Here is a 27,938-nt window from a genome sequence, read left to right on the forward strand (position 1 = left end):
CTTCAAGTTGTGAAGTTTAAAGAAAAATCACAGTAATTCTTGGTTGATTATTTTATTTAATTGGTATTTATTCTTAGTAATTTTTAAAAACAGTAAGAGCTAGGGATTTTTTTATTTCTTTTTTTTTTTTCCCCTCAAGAAAAGAGTGGCCTTCATAGACAAGGAACTGAAATTATACATCTCTAAAAGCCACGGACCATTTGCTTGGGTAGGACAACCTTCTGCACATATTCACCTTTACAAGAGCATATTCCAGTCTTTCCTCCACAGTGCTGTTCCGCCATTCATCAGTCTGCATCACTTTTTTTCCTCCTTGGGCATGATTCTGAACAGAAAAAGACTTCCACAGGAGCTTATCAGCACAAAAACTACAACTATGGATTTCACTTTTAAAGAAATGGAGATAACTAAGTACTGACCCACAAAATAATTTCAGATTATTCTGAATTCAGATTATTCTTGTTCACATATACATGCAAACCACACTGCAAACACATGTGATGTACTTCAAACACTTAGTACGTTTCTATTCCAGAGCATACAGACCTCAGCAAAGATGTAAACAAAGTGGAAGTGAAAGTGTGGAAAGGGAAGAGTTCTAATAACTTTCACGCTCCTAAAAATGATGAAATTACTAATTTAGGGTTTTAATTCTGGGAATATAATATAAATTGATTTCTTGCCCACACATGACACTTCATTTTAAAATCCTAATTAATTTGGCACAATTCAGTTCCTGCTGCAATAGGTTATATTATTCTGTATCACAGAAGTGTTTTCAATCTGAAGACTTACAGAACTACTATTTGTCATGCGCATATATTGGTGGGCTCCAATCCTCATGTACTCTCTTTGCCTCACACTCCCCATCTCCCTTCATCTTTGCTGTGACTACCAAGGAAAGGTCAAAAGGCCCTCACAATGCAAAAAAGCTTACAAGTACCTATCTGAAGTCTTTTGATCCCAATTAGCTCCTATACCTTTGAGTGCTCATTAGCAACTTTTTAAAGATAAAGCCATGAGAAAAAAAAAAAGTCAAGGAAATAAGATATCACTCCTAAGAACAGAAATCAGAACAAGTTTCAATTTTATCAGATGTTAGCTAACTTCACAGTTTCTCATTACCAAGCCTTATTCGTTCCTAGGTCCAGTCTGTCAAAACAGAATGAAAGAAGGAATATGTTCATCAGTGAGGTGGTAGCATCCACATCATCAGGTATTTAGATATATTAAAAATCCAACTGGACACACCACTGATCAACCTGCTCTTGCTGACTCTGCTCTGAGCAGGGGCACTGAACTGGATGACCTGCAGAGGCCCCTTCCCACTTCAGCCCTTCTGTTAATTCTATGAAAATGTACAAACTGCTCCTGAACCTCCAACCAGACATTTCAGCAAGGGAACCATTTCAACTCAGAAATGTAGGGTGGGCATGCAGAGACTAGACCACAGTGGCCAAAACTACATGCAGATCATTAAAAACCATGATTACACTGCATGCCACAGATGAAAAAAAAGAGTTTGGCAGCATAACTGCCATAATAGCCATAAATGAGACATTTCTGTTTGAAAATGCTTACAGCTACACACTATGGAAAAAAAAATTCATCTCAAACTTCAGATGAAAGTTGATAACCTAAATTCGCAAAGATTAAGTTCTTCATTCTCCCTGAAGGCCTAGCATTCAAGCAGCTGATAAGGTACATTACTATTATCCAAAGGAGCTAGGAGAACACTTCACTAGCACTCTATTAGAGGTATGATCCTTGAAATAGGACAGCACATTCTATGTTCTTTATGCAGAATAAACTACAATAATTGGAAATAAAGATAATATCTGCACTTTCTGACTAGTGAATACTATTTTGTGTTAAAAGAAAGCCTTTAGATAAATTATGAACACCATATAAAATAGCCTAAGCACAAGGGATAGGGAGAGTATTCCTGTACTAGTTTTGAAAGTGCGGTCATTGTTTCTTAAAAAGCAGGCACCATAGTGCAAACTATGTATCAAATAAAGCCATGCACAGAAGTGATACTACCAGGAAATGAAGTGGACACTTGCACACTTAAGAGACACCTAACTCAGAGATTTTTGCTGTAGGTTCTATTCAGAACAGGATTTCAACAGTTATCCTATAGCTTATAAACTAGAAATCTTCAAGTGATTAATTAGTGTCTTTTACTAATACAACCATGACAGGATCTCAAAAACAACTAACAGCTGATCCTCACTGACATGAGCAATTTGAACTGGAAGCCAGGATCTTCACCTTTTACATATACTCCAACCACTAGTGAGATAGGTTTACTCTCTGCCTCTCACAGCACGCTTTCCAATTATGCTCCAGCTCCAACATTTGATTTGGCTGTGGGTTGGCCATTCCCAATTTTATTTCCCTGGACCTTTTAAGGCAACTGCAAGACTGGATGGGCTCCATCTGTTACAGAGTTCACATTTTATTCTATACTAATAACTCAACTAGCTGTAGCATTATCAGGAACTTCTAATACCTTTATATTGACAGACGTGCATTTCAGAGGCTCATCTACCTATCACCAGCACTAAAGCCCAGGTGTTAAGCTAACAACTATCCAAAACTGAAAATTTAAAGTTACCTGAGCATAACGTAGAAGCTTCTCTGTCGCATCAGGATCTTTGTTCCAGATTAGATTCTCACATAGCTGTAGCAATTCCTTGTGGATGTCATCATACACTGGCAGATTCCCAGCATTCACAATTCCCATATCCATGCCATACTAAAAAACAAAACAAACAAAAAAACCCACCACCATACAGGAATTCCCCCAGACATAGCTGTCAGATACAGCATTGCATTTGCCAAGCACAAACATATGGAAGCCAACACGTCATACCCGAATTGCATGGTAGAGGAACACCCCATGCATGGCTTCTCGAATGGCATCCATTCCTCGAAAGGAGAAAGACAGATTGGAAAGACCCCCGCTTATTCTGACACCTGGCAGTGTTTCCTGTGGGAATTGCACACAGCTTTTTAGAAAAAGGCTTTCCAAAAACGAAACTTAAACAAAGCATTCAGTCCATAAAAAAGCTGGGTACTTCAGTGATGATGCACTGGTTGTGCACCCTCTTCCCTGTTCCAGATCCTTCCAGTTACCCGAAGTCATGAAAAGCAGTTAAAATATCTGTAGGAAAGGCTACAAACACAAAGGAAAGATCCACTCCAGCTACATGTAAATAACTACCATCATCCTCATTGGTACTGTTCTAAATACATAGGCTGTCCGTCAGCAGCATTCCAGATGTCCCCCTTGCAGAACTATTGTGGCTCTTCCATTCCCCTGACAGCCTCCCCTCTTGAAACAGGAGGGGTGACAAAATATCCTGTGGAGGTGTTCAAATCCTGGACTGCTACTGACAGAGCATCTCCAGACTGATCAAGTTGGCTTCATAGCTGTATTCAGGTGATATTGTTCATGGCCTATTTTTCTTAGACAAATTTTAGCTAAATAAAAGGTCAGGTAATGGTACAAATCCATACACAGTAACTGAAATTTTGGTACAAGGACAACTTTTGCAAGCCTTCAAAGAAATCCTTTTGGCTAGAACACTGAATGTGATTATTACTTTTGCTTTGCTCCAAGGGAACAGCCTCCTTGGTAATTTAAAATAGCTGTTATTTGCAGTGATGATTTTTGTTGTTGGTGGTGGTAGTCTTTGTTTGTTTTCCTTTTAAATAACCCCAATAAAATACTTTGAGTTAAAATAAGCTTAAAACTCACTTTTATGGTTTTAGTAGCATTGATAAAATTAATGGCATATAGGTTATGTTCTTCCATTCCGGTCCCTATGGTCAGAATATTAGGGTCAAATATTATATCATTTGGATTGAAGTGTACTTTTTCCACAAGGAGGTGGTATGCTCTGGAGCAGATTGCAATCTTGGTTTCTGTTTCTGTTGCCTAGTGAAGAAAAAGAATTCTGATGTGAAAGTTATACACAGCACAAAATATAAATATAAAGCCCGTCAGAAATCATTTACAATTAAACTGGCTCAGGAGTATGGAATCCCAGTCTCAACATCATAAGCATTAGAATACAAATACACAGAAGATTTTTTTTTTTTTTTTTTTTTTTACTAAAAACACCACTAACACCCCACCTTCATTTAGAGTTTTGATTCAATGAGCTAAAACTAATTTTGCTCCCATTCCACATCCAATGTGAAGTTTAATATGTGTTTTTTGAAACAACTAAGTGAATCCAGAGATTCCATTCATATTCAAAACTCAGTTTCTGAATAAAAGAAATATTCTCTGAAAGCAGGAAGTGTGGTAGAACAGCAAGAGACACATCTGTGCTAGCAGAACCATCTTTGAAGCAGAACTTGAAATTCTTCAAACACACTACCAGTAAAAGAAACACTTGCTAAGACTACATATAGACCTCTTTATATCACGTGTGCCAATGAAACAAAACAACCTCATCTTGCAGAGGAGTAAGGAAGACATACGCTCCAGAAAAAAATGCCTTCCTGTAACACTCACCTGACCCACTTCATCAAAAGCCATGACAACCACAGCTGCTCCATACAATTTAATTTTCCTTGCTTTCTCCAGAAAGTCTTCTTCACCTTCCTTCAGACTGATGCTGTTTACAATGCATTTTCCTTGGCAGCATTTCAAACCTGCTTCTATCACTGAAAAGTTTGAGGAATCAATGCATAGCGGCACCTGTACAGAACAGAAAGATGAACAATGGGATATATACGAGTTAAGTGTTTCATATGTTGTTTGTTTTATTTGGACGCAAAAATGCATGCACATTTACCAGCATTTATGAATAACAAATTTTCAGATGGTGTCTGTAGATACCATTTGTTTTAAACACAAAACTCAGAGCAAGTTTAACTCAAGAATTTCTATGACAATTCCTTTATACTCATAACTGCTGCAAGAGCAACCTACACTAAGTTTCTCTAACCAATGCAAAAGAATGGCATTTACTTAGCTGAAATCAGATACAGATTGTTAAAATCTCTATTCCCTTCAGATGCCTTCCCTACTATGATACCTTTCCGTCTTTGGGTAACATCTACATGTGTTTGTTAAGCATCTAAATCGGTTGATAAATCAAGATTTTCTGAAAGGCAAATTCCAACTCAATAAAGTCATCTCTAGTGTGCTTTGGAGTGACTCCATTACAACCTTTGCAATATCAGGTTCTGAAGAAATCAAGTTACAAAATCTAGTCATTGCAGAAGGTCCATCCAGCATCCCATCATCCATATTGATGTCAAGAATCTGGGCTCCCATCTCAACTTGGGACTTGGCTACAGTCAGGGCTTCCTAAAGTAGAGATTCAAAACCAAAAAGCAGTCAGCAGAATACAGCCTGCTCATTCTCACCATCATATTTCACTTCTTCAAAATAAATGCATAGATCTACAAATTATCAAAAAAAAAAAAAAAAAAAAAAAAAAGGAGTTTATAGGACAGTTCAAAAAATAAGGAAGTGGCTTATTACATACAGCAATGTAACAGAAGTTGCTAGCACAGCACAACTGATAACTATTTTGTTCACAAAAACATGAGAAAATAAATATGATGTGACAGATTTTAGACAGCTGGTCATACACATAATTGAAAGAGCTAAGATTTGCATGGTAACAAGGACTTCTGATTGCACATGATTACAGGAAAACAGACTGTGATAGTATCAAATAAGGGTCTTTGGCATCACAAGCTATGCTCTTTTATAACACAGAGTAGTTTATTTTTGGAGGTTATTTGGCATTTTTTCCATCTGCAGAATCATCACCAAGTACTAAGAACTAAAGCTTTCCCTTCAGACCAAGTATCCAGGACTTGTCAGCTCCCTTTCTTTTTGTCAATCTGTAACAGGCAAGAAAAAAAATATAGTTTTACAGCTGTTCATGAATCCTAACAACCTGTGTTTGAGGCTTTCGGCGTTAAATAGGTCAAACCTGCCTCATGACTTGTAAGAACTTGAGTCAGACTTTCTAACAAGCAAACTAAGACTTAAGTTTTGATTGCATCAAGAGCAAAGCATACTGTAGGGCAGAATCTCAGCTGTCAAGAAATGTTACTCTACTGCTTGTTTTAATGTTACAGTAACAACTGACACACTTAAAGAATGAGCCCTCCGGTCTTCACATTCCTGCCCTTCTGCTGTTTCAAGATACCAATTACCCTCTAAACATCCTTCTTTTTTTTTTTTTCCTGTAACAACTCTAATTTAGCATGCTGGAGCCAGTGATCAAAGTTATGTACATATCAGGTGCAAACAAAATGCTGACCAAGATCGGAGATGAGACGGAAATAAAGAGGGCTGCACAGTACTGCAAACTATCCCAAATCAGACATACCGCACAGGTTGGAAGTAAGAGGGATTACAACCACTTTCCTTTCCCCTCATCTACAAATCTGCTCCCAGATACAGCACTGTCTACCACGTAGAATAGTCTGCTGTGTAATTTAATTCAAAAAGTTAAGTCATGTTTACTGTGACACTTGTAAGCACGTAAGACTGTTCTTGCACAGTTAATTAGAAGCCAGTAAGCACAGAAACAAAGGATAGTAAGAAAATGTATTCTCCTTGTTTTCTTACTTTTGTAGAACGGCACTTTTTGCCAGCAAAACAAACTACTAATAACACAATACAGTGGAACGATGAAGAAAGATAAATAAATTGAAAACATCATCTATTAAAATTATTGTTAAAATCTGTACTTCATAGTTGCCTGCCATGATGAGTTTAGCAAACTTCCGTGATCCTGCAACATTGCAGCGTTCGCCAATATTAACAAAGTTGGTGTATGGCCCAATCCTGAATGGCTCCAGACCTTGAAAAGATATTTTTTGAACATACTTGTAAAAACATAAAAGAAAACACTGCAAGAAAAACAATAGCACTTTTCTGTGATGTAAATTAGAAGTTTCTATTACTTTAATAGTGATTTCTCAGCACACCAGGGCATGCACAGGTTTACTGAGCAACTGGCAATGAGATACAACAAAACAACTTCCAACAAACACCAAATGTTTGCTCTTCCTCAATGATTCGTCCTCCTATGTGTTGTTGAATGGATAAGGGAAAATGGTTTCAAACCAGAACAGGGGAGATTTAGATTGGATATAAGGAAGAAGTTTAATACAATAAGAGTGGTGAGGCACTGGAACCAGTTACCCAGAAATGAGGTGGATGTCCTGTCCTTAGAGACACCCAAAATCAGGCTGGATGGGGCTCTGAGCACCCTGATCTAGCTGTAGGTGTCCCTGTTCATTGCAGGGGAGTTGGACTAGATGGTCTTTAAAGGTCCCTTCTAACTCACAATCCTATGATTATAATCTGTCCAATATAAATGACACAAAGCAATGAATCTCTGAGCTTCTGTGCATATGCAGATACACAGACATCTTGTCTCAACTTCTAACTACATTATCTCATGACTAACATGACCAGAGAAAGAGCCCACTGAACTGAACTGAAACAAGGGCATCTCTTACCCAAAATCCTAAATTCAGATAAACCAGCCAAGGAGGAACTTTGGGTAGCAGGTAACTCGGTGATAAGCCAGCTTTATGGCAGGCCAGAGTAGTCTACTGGATTAAATCCTGAGCCAGTCATGACTTAATTTATGCCTAAGTGATTTACCTATATGGAAGGAACTGTTTAAATTGAAGACTTTAAAGGAAGGCCTAGCTTCTTAACATACTGGCTCAGATTTAGCTAAAACAAAAGAAGTTCCAGATGTGTATTACTGCAACACTATCCCAGTACAAGCGTACCCACGCCTGAGGCAACAAAGGGCAGCTGCCTCACAGCAGGTGAACAAGGACCTCTTCCCAACTCTGCCACCAACTGCAGTCAGATTACCTGATTTCTCTCAGTTTATCTTTAGTTTGCAGTGCGGGAGAGTTAAAGATACTCACCACTACAATACATTTGAGACTTCCTGAGTAAAATATGTTGGCTTGATTATATTATACTAAATGCAGTAAGTAAGACTTAGATAAACTTGTACATTATAAGCTTGCTGGATTCGGGTAGAATCAGAAACTCATAGTATCATTCTGATCAGCAGGAAACAGTTAATTAATATATAAAGTACGGCTGCGTGCATTATAAAGCTCAAACTGCTACATTCTGTTTTACCTGACAGCAGCATATATCCTTGACAGAGAGGAGGTGGAACACGAGGCTTACATAATTTCACAGCTTCAGCAATTTTCCTGTGTTAGAGAAAGAAGAAAGCAAAGAGGAAAGTTTTTGATTAAAATTGAACCAATACTCAAACATAATATACTAGACATATAGTAGCCCTGTAGCAGACAAGACTAGTTAGCATGTCTCACTTTGTGCAGCCAAAGTCAAAAACATGCTAACTAGAAGATACTGTTACCACTATTTGCAGGAAACCTACAAAAATGAGGATCCATCAAATACAGAATGCAAGGTATTTTGTCAATGGGAAAGTTTATGGTATTAGCATCAGCCCTCACTTCAAACATCCTGACTTACTATATTCCTGATTTACCAAGCCACACAATTGCTGAGGGAAACAAACAAACAAAAAAAAACAAGCTGTAAACATTGTTCTTAGCTAAGATTTTTTTCCTCGGTCGCTGGAACGACTCATGATGACCATGAGTTATCATCTTTCTCTTTGCTCCAGGCAGAAGTGACACACATTGTTCTCTACACACTTCTCAGTTTGTTATCGGAGTAAAAATAAACCATAATATCCCCTTCTCCTTTAAGCCTAGGTGAAAAAGGGAAGTTTTTCCACTGACCTACTTGTAGTAAGAAAGATGAGAAACACTCTTTCTGAGGGGCCAGGACAATCAACAGGGCTGTTATTCAACATTCCCATTCCAAATTCCAAGTTCATAAAAACTGCTCAGCTTTTTGAACAATTTCCCCAACAGAAAAGTAACAATGTAAGAGCGCAAACGAGTAATATATACAGATGAACAACATTCCCAGATCTCTTCTTCATACACTCCCCCAGCACACCGCTATAATTTCTTCAACCATCAAAGGAAACCTTAAGTTTTATTACAAGTAAGAGTGCCAGAAAGAAGAAGAACAGAAAGAGTAATGAAGAAAAGATATGAAGTCTATTCTATCAAACGGTGAACAGGGAAGAATAATTATAGAACAAGAATTTTAGACAACAAAAAAGCACAGGTATAATCCTTGTTTGAACCATGTCTCTACTTATTCTTCAAGAGACACATTAGTGTGAAAGCCAGGATCTACTCCATGTATTGCCTTTTTTTCCTTTTCTTTTTATTGTCATCCATCTTTTCAGAAAACTGTAAGAAACCATGGAATATTGCTCCTCAGAAGCAGCATTTAATTTAATTTCCAGTGCACCTTAAGTCATAGCTCATTAGATACCTGATATGTGCCGGTGTAGTACCACAGCAACCTCCAACTATGTTGACCAAACCATCCAATGCAAAATTCTGCAAAAGGGAGGGAAACAGAGAATTTAGTTTTAAGTTAATACAGGCATCTTATAAAAATATATACATATTAAAGTATATATATAAAAAGCATAAAAGTATATATGCTTATATATATATATATATATAAATTCTATATATATAAAAAAGTGTATATATATATACACACACACACACACGCATATATATATATATATTTATACATATATGCATATTTATACATATATGCACACACAAACATACACAGATATATACTTTTTTTTCTCCCCCTCAAATGTTAAGCAATTCTGGAGATCACAAGAAAAAAAAACATAGTTGAAGAAACAAATATTATTTCAGAACAAATTCTAAAGAGCAGAAATGTGGACACTCAGGGCTAGCCAGAAATTCCAACACTTAACTTTAGGAAACTAAGTCTGAAACTAGTCTATTTTATACTGAAGCCCCAGATAAAAACTTATAAGAATATCAAAGACCACACGTACTACAGCATAAAAGGGAATTAACATGCAACAGACACTGTGTTTTTGCAACACCAGCCACACAGTTCTGTCTTGCACGTATCAAGTAGCACTTGAAAAGGCACCTTGCACTGGGACATCTCCAGCATCAGGTGTTCTACCCAAACAAATCTGTAAAACTTCACCAAGTTCATAAAAAGTTTTTTGAATTTTTTTGAGTTTTTTGAGTTTTTTGCTCAGTTTTTTGAATGAGTCCAAAACAGGAAAGTGATGACGTAGAAGCACAAATGAGTAACATCCACAGATAAAGCTGCAAGAAGACTACTCAAATTGAAGAGAAAATAGTTCTCAATTTCTTAAGTTTTTCCTAGTTTGTCCTAACCTGGTATCTCACATGCACTATCATTCAGTGAACTGTCTATAAACAATCAAAATGACATATAGGGCCAAATGAGGAAAAGAAACAGAGTACTGTAACGAATATGCATCCAATATAAGCAAAGAATTGTTGTCTACAAGTACATTAATTATGACACTTTCACAATAAATACCGCATACCTTTATGTGCTTTGCAGTCACTTCTGGAGTTTCATCATAACCACCAAAAGTATTGGGAAGACCTTGAAAAATAATTTTCTTTGCATTACAACTTGTTAAAGCCCACAAGAACAGAATTACATTCCATAAAAGACATACTTAAAGAAGCTACACTTATGTGAAGGCTAGAATTCCTCATTGCATTTGGAATCATTACTCAACAGGTTATTAATTATGTGAGAGAGCATTTGAGATTCACTGTCACGGAACTAACAATAGCTATTTTAAGCAATTTAGGAAATTGTTTAACTCTTCTTAATGGCAGGAACAGTAATGTTTTCAAGGTAGTTCAACTCTAATATCTAATGAGATATAATTGTTACATTTCTTCCCCCTGTAAGTATAGCAGCATGTACACACAACACACCTGCATTGGGGTAACAGATGACATAGGCTGTTGTACATTTTCCGATTGTTTCAATGAATGGTCTCATTTCAACTGCTCCTAAAGCACAATTTAGGCCAATGCTGAAAGACAGAATTTAAAATATTTTTTTTTCAGCTTAAAACATCAGATAAAATTAGACACAAGACAATTGAATGTTAGTAGTGGAACAATTAACTCGCACAGTCATCTTCAAGAACACCAATCCCATCTCTCCTTTCTTTAATCACCATCTACAAAACAAACTTGTGTAAAAGGAGAACCATCAGAAAGAAGAAAAGGGCCAAGGGGAAGGAGACAAGTCTGAATTGAACTGGGAACAATAAATCAAAATTTGGTTTCACAATCAAGGAGTAAAGAGACAACATCCTGAAAACAACTGCATAGAATGATAGAAGGCTTGGGTTGGAAGGGACCTCAAGGATCGAGTTCCAACTGCTAGATCAAATACCACATCAGATTGCCCAGGGCCCCATCCAGCCTGGCCTTAAACATCTCCAGGGACAGCACATCCACAACCTTTCTGGGTAACCTGTTCCATCACCTCACCATTCTCTCAGTAAAAACTTCCCCCAACTTCCAATCTAAAGCTCCCCTCTTTTAGTTTAAAACCTTTCTGCCTTGTCCTATCAGTATCTACCTGTGTAAAAAGTTGATTTCCCTCATTTTTATAAACTTCCTTTAAATACTGGAAGGCCTTGATGAGGTATCCCTGCAGCTTTCTCTTTTCCAAGCTGAACAAGACCAGTTCTTTCAGACTGTCTTCTCAGGAGAGGTGATCCAGCCCCTGGATCATCTTTGTGTCCGTCCTCTGGAACCTCTTAAAAAGCTGAACACCTTTTCTGTGTTAGGGGCCCCAGAGTTGGATGCAGTACTCCAGCTGGGGCCTCACAAAGGCAGAGTAGAGAGAAACAATCAACTCCTTACTGGACACCCCTCTTCTGATGGAACTCAGGGTACCATTGGCCTTTCATGCTGCAGCAGAAACTGCTGGCTTATGTTTTGTTTTTCCACCCACCAGGACCCCTCTGTAGTTCTACTACTGCTCTGTAGTACTACTACTACTGAACGTTCAGTAGGACTACTCTCAAGGAGTTCTTCTCCCAGCCTGTATACTTATCTGGGATTACCTTGATCCGAGTGCAAAACCTTGCACTTTGCTTTGTTAAACCTCATTAGGTTCACAAGAGCCCACCTTTTATCAAGGTCCCTCTGGATGGCATCTCTTCCTTCTGCTTTATCAACTGTACTGCTCAGCTTGGTGTTATCATCAAACTTGCTGAGTGTGCACTCAATCCCACCATCTAAAGACGTTAAAGGGTACTGGGCCCAAGACAGACCTCTGGGGGACAGTGCTCATTACTGGCCTCCACCTGGACACAGAGCCACTGACCACACCCTCTGACTGCAACCTTGCAATCCATTCCTTCTCCATCAAATAGCACACCCTTCAAATTCTCCAATTTAGAGGTAACAATGTGGTGGGGGACCATGTTCAAGGCTTTGTAGAAGTCCAGGTAGATGACATAAGTCATCTTCCCTTTGTCTACCAGTGTTGTCGCTTCACCATAGAAGGCCACCAGATTGGTCAGGCATGACCTTCCCTCATTGAAGCCATGCTGGCTGACTTGGATCACCTGCTCGTTCCTCATGCCTTAACATGTTTTCCAGGAGGGTCTGTTCCATGATCTTCCCAGGCACAGAGATGAGGCTCACCAGCCTTTATTTCCCCAGGACCTCCTTCATACCCTTCTTGTAAATAGGAGTGCTGATTCTTTTTCTTCAGTCCCCTGGGACTTTTCAGGCATGATGGAGAGTGGCTTGGCAACCACATCAGCTAGCTCCTTTAGGACCCTGGGATGCATGTCATCCAGCCCCACGGAATTGTACACATTCAGGCTCATGAGTTGGTCACCACCCTTACAGTGGGGAGATGCTTGCTCCCCCACTTCCCACCTAGAGGTTCAGGTATGTGAGATTCCGGGCTGCCAGTGAAGACTGAAGTAAATAACTCACTGAGTACCTCAGCCTTCTCCATATCTGTTATAGCCAGTTTTCCTTTCTCATTTAGCAGAGGAGGTATGCTCTCCTTGGCCTGTCTCTTCTGACCTATGCACCTGTAGAATCCCTTCTTGTTTTTAACATCCCTTACCAAGTTCAGCTCAAACTGCAGCAACATAACAGCTATTTTTTGGATGCAAAAGAAAACACGTGTAATGAGAAAACAGACTGAAAAAGAGCCTCATACCAAGGAATAAGAAGAAAAAAAAATGGTTGAAAGAGCAAGAATTGCTTCAAGCCACTAACTCAATAACTCTGCTCAGAAATTATACATAAATTATGTCAACTTTGAAAAAAACACTGAGTGCATCCCCCCAGAGCAGCACTAAGCTTGGGCAACTGAATCTGCTCAGCACATTATCTTACATCTTAGTGACGCAGACAGTACTACAGCTTCTGCTGTAGTTTTTTTGCATGACTAAAGCTCTCACAATTCTACCAACGTACGAGGTACAATCATGTTTTCCTTCATTCAGCCACAGATACAAAAACGCAGTTTTTACTCAAAATGTCTATACCGATATTAAAAATGAAAATTTATCTTTCAGAAGGTACATAAGAGATCTTTTTCATTGTGATCCTGGTTTCTAGAAACCATCCTGCAAGCACTGCAAAACTTGAAAGACGTTCACAGTGCCGCTGAAAGATGTAATAACCATCACAACCTCATCCTGAATGAGGTCTCCCTCCCTTGCTCATTTCTTCACATAAGTGATACATCAGCTTCTGTGAAAGCTAAGACTGTGGAGTGCCCTTGGAACCAGAACAAACACCACATGAGAGAGCTGAACTCAGGACATATCTTAACAGTAACAGAGTAGAAATAACACAAAGGAAACTCATTCCATACCTGCACGTCCTTTACAGCAAGCATCTGGCAACATATCCTTCAGTACTTATAATAATAGTTTACACATTTCTTAGCCACTATCTTATCAACTAAACACAGAGGACACATGTTTTAGGCAGACCCCAAACCAAACAGATTGAAGGACAACACATCACCCTAAAGAGGAAATACAAAACCAAAACGCAAATATGTGAACAGGTCCCTGTGAACACAAACACAATCCCTCGGATACTACGCCTGATCAGCTTTTTCTTCAACCCTGAAGACACTCTCTGTCAGCCTGGCAAGATGAAGTGTTAAATGCAATCTGCTCCCACAACTAAGAGCCTTCTGCCACAATGCTGTATAGCAGCCTTTGCACAAATGAGAAACAGGCCCCAAGCATTCAGACATATAAGACAGTTCTTATGAAATATAGTTTAACAAATCCTTAATTTCTGCTCCAGTGCCCTTCTCTGTCCTTCAGAGAGAAGACAGTTATGAGCAATCTTATCTGAGATAGACTCATGCCAAATACACATCACTAAGCTGTGATGCTGAGCAAAAGGAGTCAACTACCTCTCTGTTCCAAGAGGCTCCATATGTTACTTCTGGAGCACCGTCTGGTCTGGGAAAGTGAAGCCTCAAGGGCAGTCAGTAAAGCTGTGAATGCAGTCTTCTGCTTTTGTATCACTGAGATGACAGATTGCGCATTTTCACTGGAATTTTGTTACAAAAACAAACAATGGCTCATCACAATGTGCATAGCATGCACTGCTGACACTGCATTACATATTTTAAGTTAAAATAACTTAGGAAAAATACATATATTTCCTTCATAAATTTGTGTGAGAAGAACCAACCTGAAAGAAAATAAAAATGATAAAGAGGCAAGAGGAAGCAACAAAAAGGTAGAAAAGGGCATAGAAACAGAGAATAGAGAAATAGGGAATAGTATTCAAATTAACAGGTACGATGACCAAAAATCTGCTATAGTACGTGTCTTCACAAATCTTGATCTCAAACTTTTTTTTTCCCCTTCTGGCCTCAACAGATAAGAACAGGAGTGAAGCGGTGGAGTCAGGAGCTCTCAAAACAAAAATGCACATCTTCGAGAAAAACACTTCATGAATATATGCAATTTTGTAAAAATTCGGTAAAAAGAACACTGGAATGACATCTCAGTATTTTGTCTTTCAACCCATCCTGAGACATTTCTGAGCTGACACTGCTTCCCTCTAAGAAGGAGATGTCTGCCCACCAGGGATTAGCTCCTTGCACAATCTGAGATAGTAGGAGATGCCAGAACAATTTTTTTTAAATGCTCTGACCTAATTGTGATTTCTAGTTTGTTGCACACACAAAACACCAAATTATTTACAGCAATGTTTTAAAAGAGTTCAGTGTTCTTTGGAAACATAATTTCTGCTGAGGGAACCACAGCAGAACACAATAGCAATACATGCGATAAAAATTGCTAACAGTTAGTTTAACTTCCATTTTGCTATGAACAAGGGGTTAAAATAAGAAAGCATCACTTTCTACAAATTACTTACTAAGCAAAAGATACATTTCCTTACCAAAGCGGCTTACTATGTGAAACACTAATGACGAATGCCTCTCCTGTCTGGCCAGAGAGGGTACGTCCACTCTTATCTACGATGGTTCCAGAAACCTAATTATCAAGTGAACAGAGAGAAGAGAAAAGAATTAAATCAATAAAAACAAGAATTTAAAAGGATGAAATGCTGAAAATCAAAACAGATGGACCTATAGTCCCCTCAAAGTGATGAGACAACCGAAGTAGGGTTAGGCTTATTTTAATTAGTTGAACACGGCTAAGGCTGATTTGATAAAGCTCTGCACATTAAAGTTTCTCCGTTCACAATCACAAAAATATACTTTTCCAAGATACTGACTTCCTTCATTTCAAGATGGACTTCAGAACGGTTTACTGAACTACCATCTCCACCTTGTTCACAAATCTAGCTTACATACATGTAAAATATTAAATATTACACAAATTACTTACAAATATGGGTCGAGGAGCATATTCTTCCTCAAACAACTTGTGGAGTGCAAAAAGAGCTGCCTAGAGAAGAATAAGTTGCAAAAATGTTAATGGCGGTTTTGTTGAGATTTTTTGTTTGTGTGGGTTAGCTTTTATTTTCATTATTTTTTTTAGTTATTTTTTATGGCTGTTTATGCAACTTGCAACCCCAATATTGCCTGTAATCTCACGACAATCAAGAGGTTTTCTCCTTACCTCTGATATCTTCTAGATATTCACACACGTTTTGGTAACAAGTAGAAAACAAGAACTGTGGGATAACCAAATGAGACCAAGATGTTTCTGAACTCCAAATCACATCAGCAAGTACTTCTCCCTCCTGTCTGCAGTACAACCCTTGCCCCAAACACAGTTGTACGTACTACTCTTCGTACACGTTCACTGCGCTTGAATCTATCTAGACATACAGTTTGCAAAGAATTTTGACCATCACAAATTTTAACAGTAAAGACCAACATGACCCCTTGAAGTTCCTGAAAATTGCTTGCCTACTTAGGATAAGAATGTTGCATGTGAATATGAACTTCCTTCAGGACAGTGTTAAGACTATGGTGTCCTAACCAAAACTCCATGATGACTGCTCAAATCTACAAAGGATGAGTCATAATACTGCATGTTAATCAGCCTGTGGCAAAAGCCTGAAGAAATGCTATATGCTTATCCAGTCTGACTTTTCTACATAGAATTGCAAGTTTTAAGCCCCGTAGCAAGTCTATTACTGCACTGAATAATTTTAAGAAATATTTTATCCCTCCTATTTTATACTTCTAATCCTCTACTCCCTATTTTTCTTTTTTAAATTTGAAGGCAGTGTCAGTTCCCTCAAAAAAAAAAAAAAAAAAAAAAGCCAAGACTGCCTTACAAGCTTTCCCACTCCCACAGTGAGATACACTGGATATCCCCTCTCAAGTGTGCATCACAAGTATCCTTGGAGCAGATATGCTTACACTGAAAAATAAAAATATCAAATGCATTCAGAGATGTTTTGCAATAGAGCACAGCTTCTGGGAATAAGAAAACAGCTGGCACTATCAGCTAGAAAGATATTAACAGCACATACTGAAAGAAAAGTTCTGGAGAAGGCTGTTTTATCATTAAAAAATATTCCCTTACTTTCTACATGTTAGCTAACAACTGAAGTCTTGTCACATATTTAATAAGCAGTTGCGGATAGCTCTTTCAAGTACCATATTGAATTTCCTGAGGTAGTACACTAAATATTTGTATAACCAGCTTATTTTTTCCCCCCCACAAGCCTCACCTTGGCATTGGCTGTATCAAATATGGTTTCTACTAACATGACATCTACTCCTCCGTCCAAAAGTCCTTTGGCTTGTTCCGTATAGGCTTCAACCAGTTCATCAAAAGCTATAAAACAGGAATTATGTTTACTTCACCTGGAGGTATCTGTTTCAATCTATCACCTAAATCAAATAATTTAATGGTTATAAATACTTACTTATGTTCCTGTAATCTGGTCTCTCCACAGATGGTGACACAGAGAGCGTTCTGTTTGTTGGACCAATTGATCCAGCAACATATCTCTTAATTCCTAAAACAACATGCAGAAGAAGAAAAATAAAATACAATACCTCTAGTTCTACAAAGATAGCCTTCTCAAAGCAAAAGAAAAAAAAAAAAAAGATCAAGAGATCAAGAACTATCAAACTATTCTTAAACCAGGACTTTAGTTAGCACATAAGATCACCCAGCACAGAATTAAAACAGAAGTTGTCTATCCAAGATGTTTAATTCATATATACAAGACAGAAGAACGTCTATGCGAAAGACAATCATAAACTATTGGCTCAATTTATTTTTCTTCTAAGTATCATTTGTCTCTGATATATGAAGACTCACTCAATGACCCTAAATCCACACCATAGAGCTATCCTGGCATTTTTTATTAGCTAACATGATCTGAATGTTCTGGCATGTGTTCACATAATTTAAAAAGTGCTATGTTTCTTTTTTTAAAGCATATTTCAAATCTTACATTTTTACTGCATATGATGAATTACAACAGTATGATTTTCATCTGCAACAGCACGTTAGTTTGAAATGCAATTTGATGCCAGAATATAAGACAAAATTCCTCGTCCTTGAAACACAGCAGTAGAAATTAGTCATAACCTTCTCACAAGCCCTGAAAGTAGAAGACTGCACATTTACAGGTGATGGTCAGATATTAAGCAGATTCCAGTATCTGTTAGGTAGAGTCAAACCAGGAGCTTAACACCAGAAGTAATTGGTAGTCCATATTCACATATAATCAGCTATCCTAGTTCTGTAAGAATTGAACCTTTCAAACTTACATAACTTACAACCTGTTGAATCTGTCTTCCCTAAAACACATCTAGCATATGTGCGTCGCCTGCAGTCTAAAACAGCCAGGCTCAAGACAGCCTCACTGAAGATCACATTAAGCATCAGATCCTGCAAACATACTGAAATCACTGTGGTATGAATTATGATATAAAACAGTTGCTATCACTAAAATGGAGAGTTTCCAAGTCTGCAGACTATGCTCCTCCTCTGGTTAGTAACATTTCAGAGATTGTAGCAAGGCAGGTCAAAACCACAAATGAATAAGAACTTAAGTACTGTTTACCTGTCTGAGCAGTTACATCATCCGCTGCTTTTCTGGCTACTTCTGCAGAGATTCTGTTTAATCTATATGCCTAGAACAATAACAAATAATTACAAAGAAACCCTGACTTCAATACAGCATAATACACCCTGAAAGAAATACAACACCTCCATTCTGAAGCTTGCAATATACTCTGAAGACTGCTCATAATACATTAAACACACAAGTTATATCACAAAGCCTCAAAAGGAACAGCTTTATACATCTTAGCAAGAGAGATACATGGCTGATCTCATCCCACGTGCCAGCCTACAGCTGCTAATCAGAACATTTAATTTTGTAAGGTAATAATTAAATCCTACTGAGTCAACAAAAGCTAAAGAGCAGAACTTTGAGGACAAAATTAACCTACTTTTAAACTCACTTCTTATTCAAGTAGCATACTTTCAACTAATTTTTTTTGCAAATCCTTTTGATTTTCAGAACACATACCACAGAATAGGTATGATATATGCAAGCTTGAAAGCAATTCCACATTAACACCAACACAATTCCACCCTGTCTGTGACAGACCTCCAGGTCAGAAAGTCAACTATGTAGACAATATCCAAAAAAAACCATATTTCCATCGTGGCACTTGGTACTTCAGAAGCACTGAAGCAAAACAATCATATTCACAGATCTGAGAGCTACTGCTCAAACAAAATCTAGGACAGACGGTTATTGCCTGCGCTTCCATTAGCAAGAGGCACACCACAACTGTCACACGGAGAGAGTATAATTGTCTTCCTTCTACTGTACACAGCAGCAGAAATGAGCTGCAACTCTACCACCTGGCTCAAGAGACAGCATGCAGTCAATAAACAGTCTTGACAGACCCTGGAAATAAGTTAATTCTGGCTGCTAAGACCAAAATATTAAATTACTTACATGTTAAAATGGTTTTTAGAGTTCTTACCAAATGCTCAAGGCCATAGTCAGCTTGTGCAACTCGAGTGCTGCTGAAAGTGTTGGTTTCAATGATGTCAGCACCTGCCAGCAAGTATTCCTGAAAAACATGAGAGAGTAAAAATGTCTCCAAAATCTTCAGAACAAAGAGTTGGAATGAAGGCAACCTAACTATTTTGTCTCAGTCTGTTGAAAAAGCAAAGTCACAAATCACCTCCCCAGTCAAAAGAGATCAAGTTCTCAGGACAGTTACTCAGTTTCAGGCACAGGCCCAAAGCAGCAGCAGTGTTCCATATAATCACTTTCCAGAGTTTTAGTGTCAATCACACATTCTATCGACATCTAGTAAATCACCCCAGCCATTGTTCTTCAGGTGGTGAAATTATTTCAGATTTTCACACAGTGACACAGTGGGGAGTTATCCAGTCACCATCAGCAACCAAGGGCTGCTGTGAGCAGACTTGGGAAAGGCAGCAGTTAAACAACAGCAGAGGATTAGAAAATTCATACATTATGAAGGGAACTTTATAGCACAAGAAAGCACTGTGACAGAATATAAGCTTAGGAGAATTATGTTTCGTGCAGATCATATTTAATGTTTAACTAATGGCCCATATTCACAAAATAATTAAGTGTTCTGCTACTGTTTGGCTGACTAATTACAAATGAAGTAAACTGAAATCAATGCAAACTGAAATACCTTTTTGTATTTTACCTTTCATTTTGATAACCTCTCTCAATTGCTTTCCTCCTTTCCTTTTTCATCAGGTTAACTCTTAGGTGACATGAACATTATCCGACTATACATTTGGTTTGACCTAATATATTCAACCTCAAGCTACATCGCTAACACTCTAATAACTCTGTGGAATTCAGCTGTTAAACCAGCTTTCCTGATTAACAGTACAAGCCCAGCAGCCTACAGAAATTCCAAAGTTCACAATTACAGCTCAGTTGACAGTCTTGGGACCGAATTCAACCTACAAATATCTATTCCTAAAATTTTTATAGGTCAAAGATTCTTTTCAACTTGTCTTTCTTAAAATTCAAAGACTGACAGAATGTAAACACAAAAATACAGAGTAAATAATAAGTTTTGCAAACATATACCAATTATGATTCTAAACAGTGACATATAAACCTTTATAATAGATGCCTAGGGAAAAAAAAAAGTAGGGCTTCAACTGAATATCAACTAGTTGCAGTGTTTTTCAAATATTCAAATAATTGCAGAAGGACCTAGAAATATCTGCAACTCAAGAAATAAAAGATTTAAAAAGGGTTTGCTGTTGTTGTTGTTTAAGTCTAACTGAAGATATGGAAATAATAAAATCTGTTTGCAAATTCCTAATGATCACATATAAACTGTTTTATTCTCTGGGCCACACATTAATGTTCTAGGATAAAAAAAAAACATGGAAGCATACATACTCATTAGAAAGCCATTCATTCCCTATGGAGAAGTCTGCTTCAGGCTGCCACATTTAACAGCCCTTTAATACGCAATTATTAGAAACATGCACCTAGAATTCAGATTTGTCCTACTTAGATGCATTTTCACTACTGTCTGAAGAGGAGAAAAGGAAAAAAATAGTGAGATAAGTCAATCTACAATTAACAGAAATGCAGCAGCAACATAAGTCAAAAAGGAATTTTAAAACAACACTAAGTGACATTAAAAACAAAGACACAAATGCTGCGGTCACATAACCAGAACAGTCAAATCTGTTCATTCTTTCTCACTTGGCTACCTAACACTCACTTCCCTAATCCCTAGAGAGACAGGAGAGCCAGAAGCTTATGGGGAGCACAGAGACCAAATTCTGCTTCATTCTCCTGTCAAGAGACAGAACTACCTACCTTGTGTATGTCACAGATTATATCAGGCTGAGTTATGCTCAGAAGGTCATTATTGCCTTTCAGAGGCTTGGAATGATCTTTAAATTCATGCCCTCGGAAATCTTCTTCTGACAGAGCGTGCTGCTGGATCATGGTACCCATGCCTCCATCCAAAATCATTATGCGCTCCCGCAGAACTGATTCAATTTCATCTTCTACACTTTCCTGGGTATCTGCTGCAAGAAAAGAAATCCAGTATTTAAGCAACTTTGAAATTCCTAATCTATACACTTGAGTAACCTGAGTTCTTCCCATTTAAGGAAGAGAATAAAAGAACTAATCTTATGCTGAAATCAAACACTATTTCGTTTACTCCACCTAGAGCTCCAATCGCATCATCAGCTGCATCTATCTAAATAGAATTAGACTCAATGGGTCCTTCACTTCAGTACAGTCATCTGCATAGAGTTGGCTGCAGAAATATGAGTACGAGAAGTTAACAAGGGCATACATCAAACTCTTATATAAACTAATTTCCAACACTGAGAAGTGTGATAACTTCCAGTAGAGTGACATCCGAACAACGATGCAGAAATGTTTCTTGGTACAGTTACCAAACACCGTACTGTAGGTAATACACAAGTGCCAACCAGAAGCTAGGAGCAAGCGGAAGCAATTCTTCAACTGAGTCCCAAATTCACAAACAGCTACAGGACCTCCTTCTTGCAGTAGAACAGTAAATAATGATTTTGCACTTGTGTTAGTGAACAAATGCTACAATACACGAACAGATAAGAGCCAGACATTCTTACGCACAACCACAACGAGATCTTCTATGCAGCAATGACAGAATAAAACTAATCTGGCTAATCATGTGCTGATGATAAGATATTGGATGGGAAACTTCTTGTTCAATGTTTTCTCGTTGTTATGACTGAAGTAGAGAACAACTGAAGTTTCAGAACAATTATTAGAGATGAAGATACAGTATTCTAATGTTTTACGATCTAAATGAAAGTCCAGCCCAAATATAATGCAAAAATTCAAAACCATAAGCTAACACAACCAAAAAAACAAACTATATCTTGCCCGTGATAACACAAGATTAAGAAATCCAACTCCTGCTCGAGACTCCACTTATTTTTCTACAAGCATGTTGATGAGTGAGGCGTAATTGTTCATCCTCTTTCATTCAGCTTGTGCTTGCTTACTCTGAGCAAACCCCTGTTTGCATTTTTTGTTATCATACCATAACATGTTATCTTGTAACCACTTGCAAAAAAACATCATTTCTGAAACACAAATATGTCCTTATATCTCACTACAATTCACAGACAGGAGTACTTCATAATCATTGTACCCGCTAAATGATTTGACTCTTCACTTCTGAATTCTTGCAGTGCAACTTCTGCTTTAACACCAGCATTACTCAAAATAAATAATGCTGAAGAGAAGATGAGGCCCAGGATCAATTATTACAAGGTTATGTTTATACAAAAACCAAGGAAGAACTGCTCTAAATCAACTCTCCCAAAAAGAGAAGCCAAATAAAATTTCCAAATAAACTTGCTCTATAACAAGCATGAAGCAACTGAAGGGAAGATTAAAACACCGAAAGGAAAAAACACCTCATCCTCAAGTTGAAAGTCTGAACATCAAACAGGCAGGCTTAGCAGTTTCCTGTACAAAAGCTTATACCTATTCACATTAAACCATCAAATTATTCATGAAAATAAAATCAATCCTTGATCTAAAGCCTTTCAAAAGCAAGACCCAAATACTGCGTATCAGAAAGCGTGCCCGCACTGCAGACTCATGTGAAATGCAACTCTCATGCACTGAGAGAGCTGTGACCCAGTGAGATACACGTGAGTGCCTGCTTTAGCGTTAAAGTGGACCCAAGGTCAACAACACAACATGGAGACCACTGCAGCCTCACCAGTCGTGCCACGCCATTGCAGTCTCCCCTTCGTCCATGCCATAGGCCTGTGCCCCTCATATCCCTCTGCTTCCCGTGCCTGCTCTCTCACACGCTGGGAAGCACCCAGACATTCAGCCATCTCTTTGGTTTTGCACCCTGCACCTCATGCAGCCTGCTTTGCTTTCTCCACAGCTTGTTTGGCTGAAAAGACACCACTTTAGCGTCCTGTTCTCTACCCACAGCACCACAGATTTCTGCTTAATCTCTGCTCCCAGTGCTGAGGAGAGACTTACTCTGAAGAAGCTTGTAACACCTGTACCCCTCAGCAGTTTCTGAAAGTATCGGAAATAGAGTGGGAATCACGATGGTGGCTGCCAGTGCCAGACAGACTTCGTGTTACAAATGCACGGCACAACCTCAAGTTCATTAAAATCCATTTCACCTATCCTTGCTAAGGGTAACACTTGACTCCTCATCCATTAGGAAACCCACACTGCTTTGAGACATGCCCTGGCACACAGACAATGCAATTTTCATGTCAGAAATAAAGTCTACTGACAAATCCAAAGAGAGCACAGAAATCAGGCAGGATAAATTCATAAAGTCATGCTAGAAAGTGCTGAACTCTACCCCTGGGAGAAAAGCAAGGCTGGCAGTCAGCTCTGCTAAACCGAGAACCATCGTCCTCATTCAACATTCAACTCTCATAATTCCCCTCTCAAGAAGAGTCAGGATGCAAGAGCTGGCTACCAATGCTTGCAGATGTTCCTAAGCAAAGGAAATCAGGCTGTTGCTGTTGTTTTCTTTTTATTATTATTTTCTTTTATTTACAAGCCCTATTCCTACCTCAAATTGCTCAGCCAGAAGTTGGGGGAAAAAAAATTTATGAAGATCACTGGTAAGCCTTGGAAATTTGCTTCCCTTTTTATTCAGATGTGTCATATGAACAAGGGAATCACTAGTCTAGAAAGAAGAAATGAAATCAGCTAAAACAACTTTTATCACTTCTAGACGTTACCAAGTAATTTTGCCCAACACTTGAGATGCCCCCCAGTACAGCTGTCCACTTTTACAGTCATTCTGCAACTAAAAGCTATAAGCATTGCTCATTTGTAACCTAACATTTCTAAATGCAGCAGCTCAACAGCTCAGGGGATGAAACAAGATGTTCCTTCAATTTGCCTAAAAACATTTTTTTTTCCTGATGTCTGCTATGATTCTCAAAATGTACTTTTTGTTATATATGCACTTGTGTTCTACGTCTATTAGGAGATTTAGAACCTTAAAACACCATTCACTAGATTGACCAGGTCCTGCCCTAAGCAGCAGAGCAGCTGCACACTGTATTTTAATTCAACAAACCAACACTGACTCACAAAGGTCTCACCAAACTTTCTCCACCATTCAAAAGAATATATATATATATTAAATAGCATGCAGAAAAACACCAACCATAGACAACAGCAGCTAGAAAGGATGCTCCTGCTATTAGCCTGCCAAAAACAACTGATGACAACTTTGTAATTACTTGCTGTTTGATTAATTACATCTTCCTCACTGGATGCCCTCTGGCATCACTGAGTTTCATGAAACATAGCAAGAGTGAGCAGACAGGTTCTCAGCAGTAGCCTATTGCTAATCTATTTGTTACCCCTCTTACCCAAGCAGGGTCTCACTGCATGGCATGCCCTGCTGCTGAAGAGCCAGGGAGAACATGCATCCTTTGCTGCACTGCCAAATGTACCCACCATCGACTACTGCCTTACAGTGTGCCTCAACACATTGCACTGACTGTGCAGTGTGGATCCACAAACATTCCCACAGACAGCTTTTGTTTCCATCTAAAACAGGACTTTCCTCCAACAGCCACTGTTCTCAAGCATTAAAAAAAAAAAAAAAAAAAAAAAAAAAACCCACAAAACTATAGAATCATTAAGGTTGGAAAAGACCTCTGAGGCCACATGGTTGGACTGTCAGCCCACCCCCACCACAGCCACTAACCACGTCCCTCAGTGCCACATCTCCATATTTCTTGAACACCTCCAGGGATGGCGATTCCACCACCTCCCTGGGCAGCTCATTTCATTTTCTCACCACTGTTTCTAAGAAGAAACGTTTCTCAATATCCAATCTGAACTTCCCTTAGCGTGAGACTATTACCTCTTATCCTGTCACTGTTAACTGGGGACAGAGCCACAACCTCCTTTCGTATAGCTGTAGGGAGCAATCAGGTCTCCCCTGAGCCTCCTCTTCTCCACACTGAACAATCCCAGCTCCCTCAGCTGCTCCTCATAAGGCCTGTGCTCCAGACCCCTCACCAGCTCTGATGCCCTTCTCTGGATACGCTCCAGGGCCTCAATGTCTTTCTTGTAGCGAGGGGCCCAAAACTGAATACAATGTTCAAGGTGCAGCCTCCCCAGAGCTGAGTACAGGGGGATGATCAGTCCCATGCTGGCTGCACTATTTCCTCAAGCCAGTATGCCGTGGGCGTTCTTTGCCACCCGGGCACATTTCTGGCTCACGTCCAGCTGGTTGTAAACCAACACCCCCAGATCCTTTTCCTCCACGCAGTCTTCCAGCCACGCTGCCCCGAGCCTACAGCATTGCCTGAGGCTGTTGTGACCAAAGCACAGGGCCCGGCGCTCGGTCTTGGATATGCAATTGAACTCAGCCCACGGCTGCTGAAATACCCTTTCCCGTTTCAGCCACGTGCAGGTGCCGCAGCAGCAGGACAGCGACGCTGTGGCAGCACCCAGACCGTGGCAAAGGGGAAAGCAGCCAGAGCAGCGCGGACAGCCGGCGGGCAGGAGGGCTGCAGGCCTGCTCAGCGAGCGGCGGGCACCACCCAGAGCACCGCGGGGGCTGCACAGCGCACTCCCTGAGAAGGGTTAAAAAGGAGAGCGCCTGGCATCCCCGCACAGAGCAGAAAGCGGTCGCAGGCAGAGCTGCTCATCTAGGAACACTCCAACGCCAAAAGGGGATGGTTTTACTTCCCCTCCGCTTTTAATATCTTCTTTAACCTAGGAAATGTGACTTGTGGCTTAGAACCAAGGAACGGCCGCCAGCACGCCCAGGCTTTGCCGCAAAGCAGCAGCCCCAGAAGGCGGGCTCTGTTTTCCATCATTTTTATTTTGTTCCCGACCGAACTCCGTCCGGCGGCACGGGACACGTCTGGGCGCACCCCCTCCGAGGCACCGGCACGCACGGAAGCGGCCGACGGCTTCCGGAACGAGCGCCCTCACCAGCTCCATCCCCGCTCCGCTCGCGGCCGGGCCGAGCGCTCAGAGCAGCCGCACGCACCCGGTCCCATCGGGAGGGGCCGTCCTGAGCGCTCGGAGCGGCACGCGTACGCCAGCAGCGGCCCCCAGGCTGCCGCCGCGCCCCCTGGCGGGCGAAGCTCCGCCCCGCCGCCACAGCAGCGGCACGTGCCCGGCCCCGCACCCCGGCCCCCCGCGGCCCCCGCGGCCGCCGCTCCCCGCCCCGCACAGCGCACGCGCCCGTTACCCGGCGGGTCCGCGCCTACGCGCGCCATGCTGCCGGCACGACGCAGCCCGTCGGCCGAGCACGAGCCGCGGGGCCGCCGCGCCACCCCGTGACGCGCGAGCCCCGCCCCGAGCGGGGCGGCCGCTGCAACCGTTAGCGGGGCCGTTAGCCCTTTCGCGCGCACGCAGCCTCTGGCTTTTCGGGGGTCAGGCAGAGGTGTGCCTCGGAAGTGAGGCGACGGCTGCTGCTGTTGCAGCGGACGGGCTAAAAGCCAGGCTGAGGGATTGGCTTGCTTTCTTCTGCGGCTCTGCTCGGGGCTGGATGGGGTAAACGTCTCTCTCCCTCCCATCTGGCTCTCGTAGCGTTGCGAGCCGACATCCGAGCTAAACAGCCGGCCTGCCCCCTGTTGGGGAAAGCTGGGAAGAGCACCTCTGGAACATGGCAAGAGCGCTTCTATCGCCTTTAACGACCTCCACAGCACTGAGGAAGGAAGGAAACCTATCTTGCATGACAGGAAATCAGTCTTGTGTGCTGTGGGTCACCAGCATGCGAACCCAGAAACAAATCTGTACTAATGAGCAACTTCAGGCACGGTTTGCTTTACAGATGAACAAAACAAATAAAGCGTGCTTTATTTTGACTTAAGAGCTGCTCTCCTTTTCTGTCTGTGGCAGCACAGCCTTTCAGCTCATTATCTGAGGACTCACCTTGTGAAGGAAAGCAGCAGATCTGTTCGTGCTGCAGATCAGCCTCTCAAAAGTCACACCGAGAACTACTGCTTGAGTTTGCCAAGAGCCGGAACGACTGAAGGAGATAACCACCGCACTCAGAACAAACATCAGTAGCTCAAATGCCAGTAGTAACTATGAACAGAATTGGCACTTTAACCAGCTCCATCTTCAGAACAAGAAAAGAAAATGGAAGCATATAAAATAGGCTGTTGAGCAGCCTGTCCTGCTTTCCTCGGTTCAGTAGCTTCAGCAAACAAAGAAAACTCTGTACTGTACGCGGATACAGAGGCCACAGATTCTGTGTAACAGGACAGAACAGAATTTGTTTCCTTCCTTTAGGTGTCTGAGCTTCAGTTATGTGTGGTAATTGTGAAGCCTTTTACACAGATCTCAGAGTGGTTGAGGTTGTGAGGAGCCACAACCTCAGGAGGAGGAGTGGGATCATTCAGTCCACCTTCTGCTTCAGGTACAGTCACCTAGAGCACATTGCCCAGGATCACATCCAGGTGGGTTTTGAATATCACCAGATGAGACTCCACAACCTC

General features: G+C 40.4%; 1 protein-coding gene and 1 long non-coding RNA gene across 5 annotated transcripts in view; one reads left to right on the forward strand and one right to left on the reverse strand.

Annotated features, from left to right (window-relative positions):
* Positions 1-26,771, reverse strand: part of MTR (5-methyltetrahydrofolate-homocysteine methyltransferase) — a 48,971-nt gene extending 22,200 nt beyond the window's left edge. The window contains exons 1-19 of one of the 4 annotated variants that reach the window (NM_001031104.2): positions 26,684-26,771; positions 21,280-21,494; positions 19,430-19,519; positions 18,493-18,562; positions 17,341-17,433; positions 17,143-17,249; positions 15,843-15,902; positions 15,391-15,485; positions 10,903-11,003; positions 10,497-10,558; positions 9,410-9,477; positions 8,162-8,238; positions 6,736-6,848; positions 5,192-5,332; positions 4,532-4,717; positions 3,767-3,946; positions 2,879-2,995; positions 2,621-2,761; positions 236-325 (exon numbers count right to left, since the gene is read on the reverse strand). In NM_001031104.2, the coding sequence (NP_001026275.2) occupies positions 236-325; positions 2,621-2,761; positions 2,879-2,995; positions 3,767-3,946; positions 4,532-4,717; positions 5,192-5,332; positions 6,736-6,848; positions 8,162-8,238; positions 9,410-9,477; positions 10,497-10,558; positions 10,903-11,003; positions 15,391-15,485; positions 15,843-15,902; positions 17,143-17,249; positions 17,341-17,433; positions 18,493-18,562; positions 19,430-19,519; positions 21,280-21,494; positions 26,684-26,711 (2,034 nt within the window). In that variant the 5' untranslated portion in view covers positions 26,712-26,771. Of the gene's footprint in view, positions 1-235; positions 326-2,620; positions 2,762-2,878; positions 2,996-3,766; positions 3,947-4,531; positions 4,718-5,191; positions 5,333-5,724; positions 5,878-6,735; positions 6,849-8,161; positions 8,239-9,409; positions 9,478-10,496; positions 10,559-10,902; positions 11,004-15,390; positions 15,486-15,842; positions 15,903-17,142; positions 17,250-17,340; positions 17,434-18,492; positions 18,563-19,429; positions 19,520-21,279; positions 21,495-26,683 lie in introns of those variants that run through there. The other 3 variants (XM_040697269.2, NM_001396229.1, NM_001396228.1) reach the window with 3 other exon arrangements.
* Positions 26,772-27,156: 385 nt separating this feature from the next.
* LOC121110429 overlaps positions 27,157-27,938 on the forward strand; it is a 36,213-nt gene continuing 35,431 nt past the window's right edge. Inside the window, exon 1 of the long non-coding RNA XR_005858830.1 lies at positions 27,157-27,899. This is a non-coding gene — a long non-coding RNA (uncharacterized LOC121110429). The remainder of the gene's footprint in view (positions 27,900-27,938) is intronic.

Source organism: Gallus gallus, chromosome 3 (genome assembly GCF_016699485.2).
Source record: "Gallus gallus isolate bGalGal1 chromosome 3, bGalGal1.mat.broiler.GRCg7b, whole genome shotgun sequence".
Classification (NCBI taxonomy): Eukaryota; Metazoa; Chordata; class Aves; order Galliformes; family Phasianidae; genus Gallus; species Gallus gallus.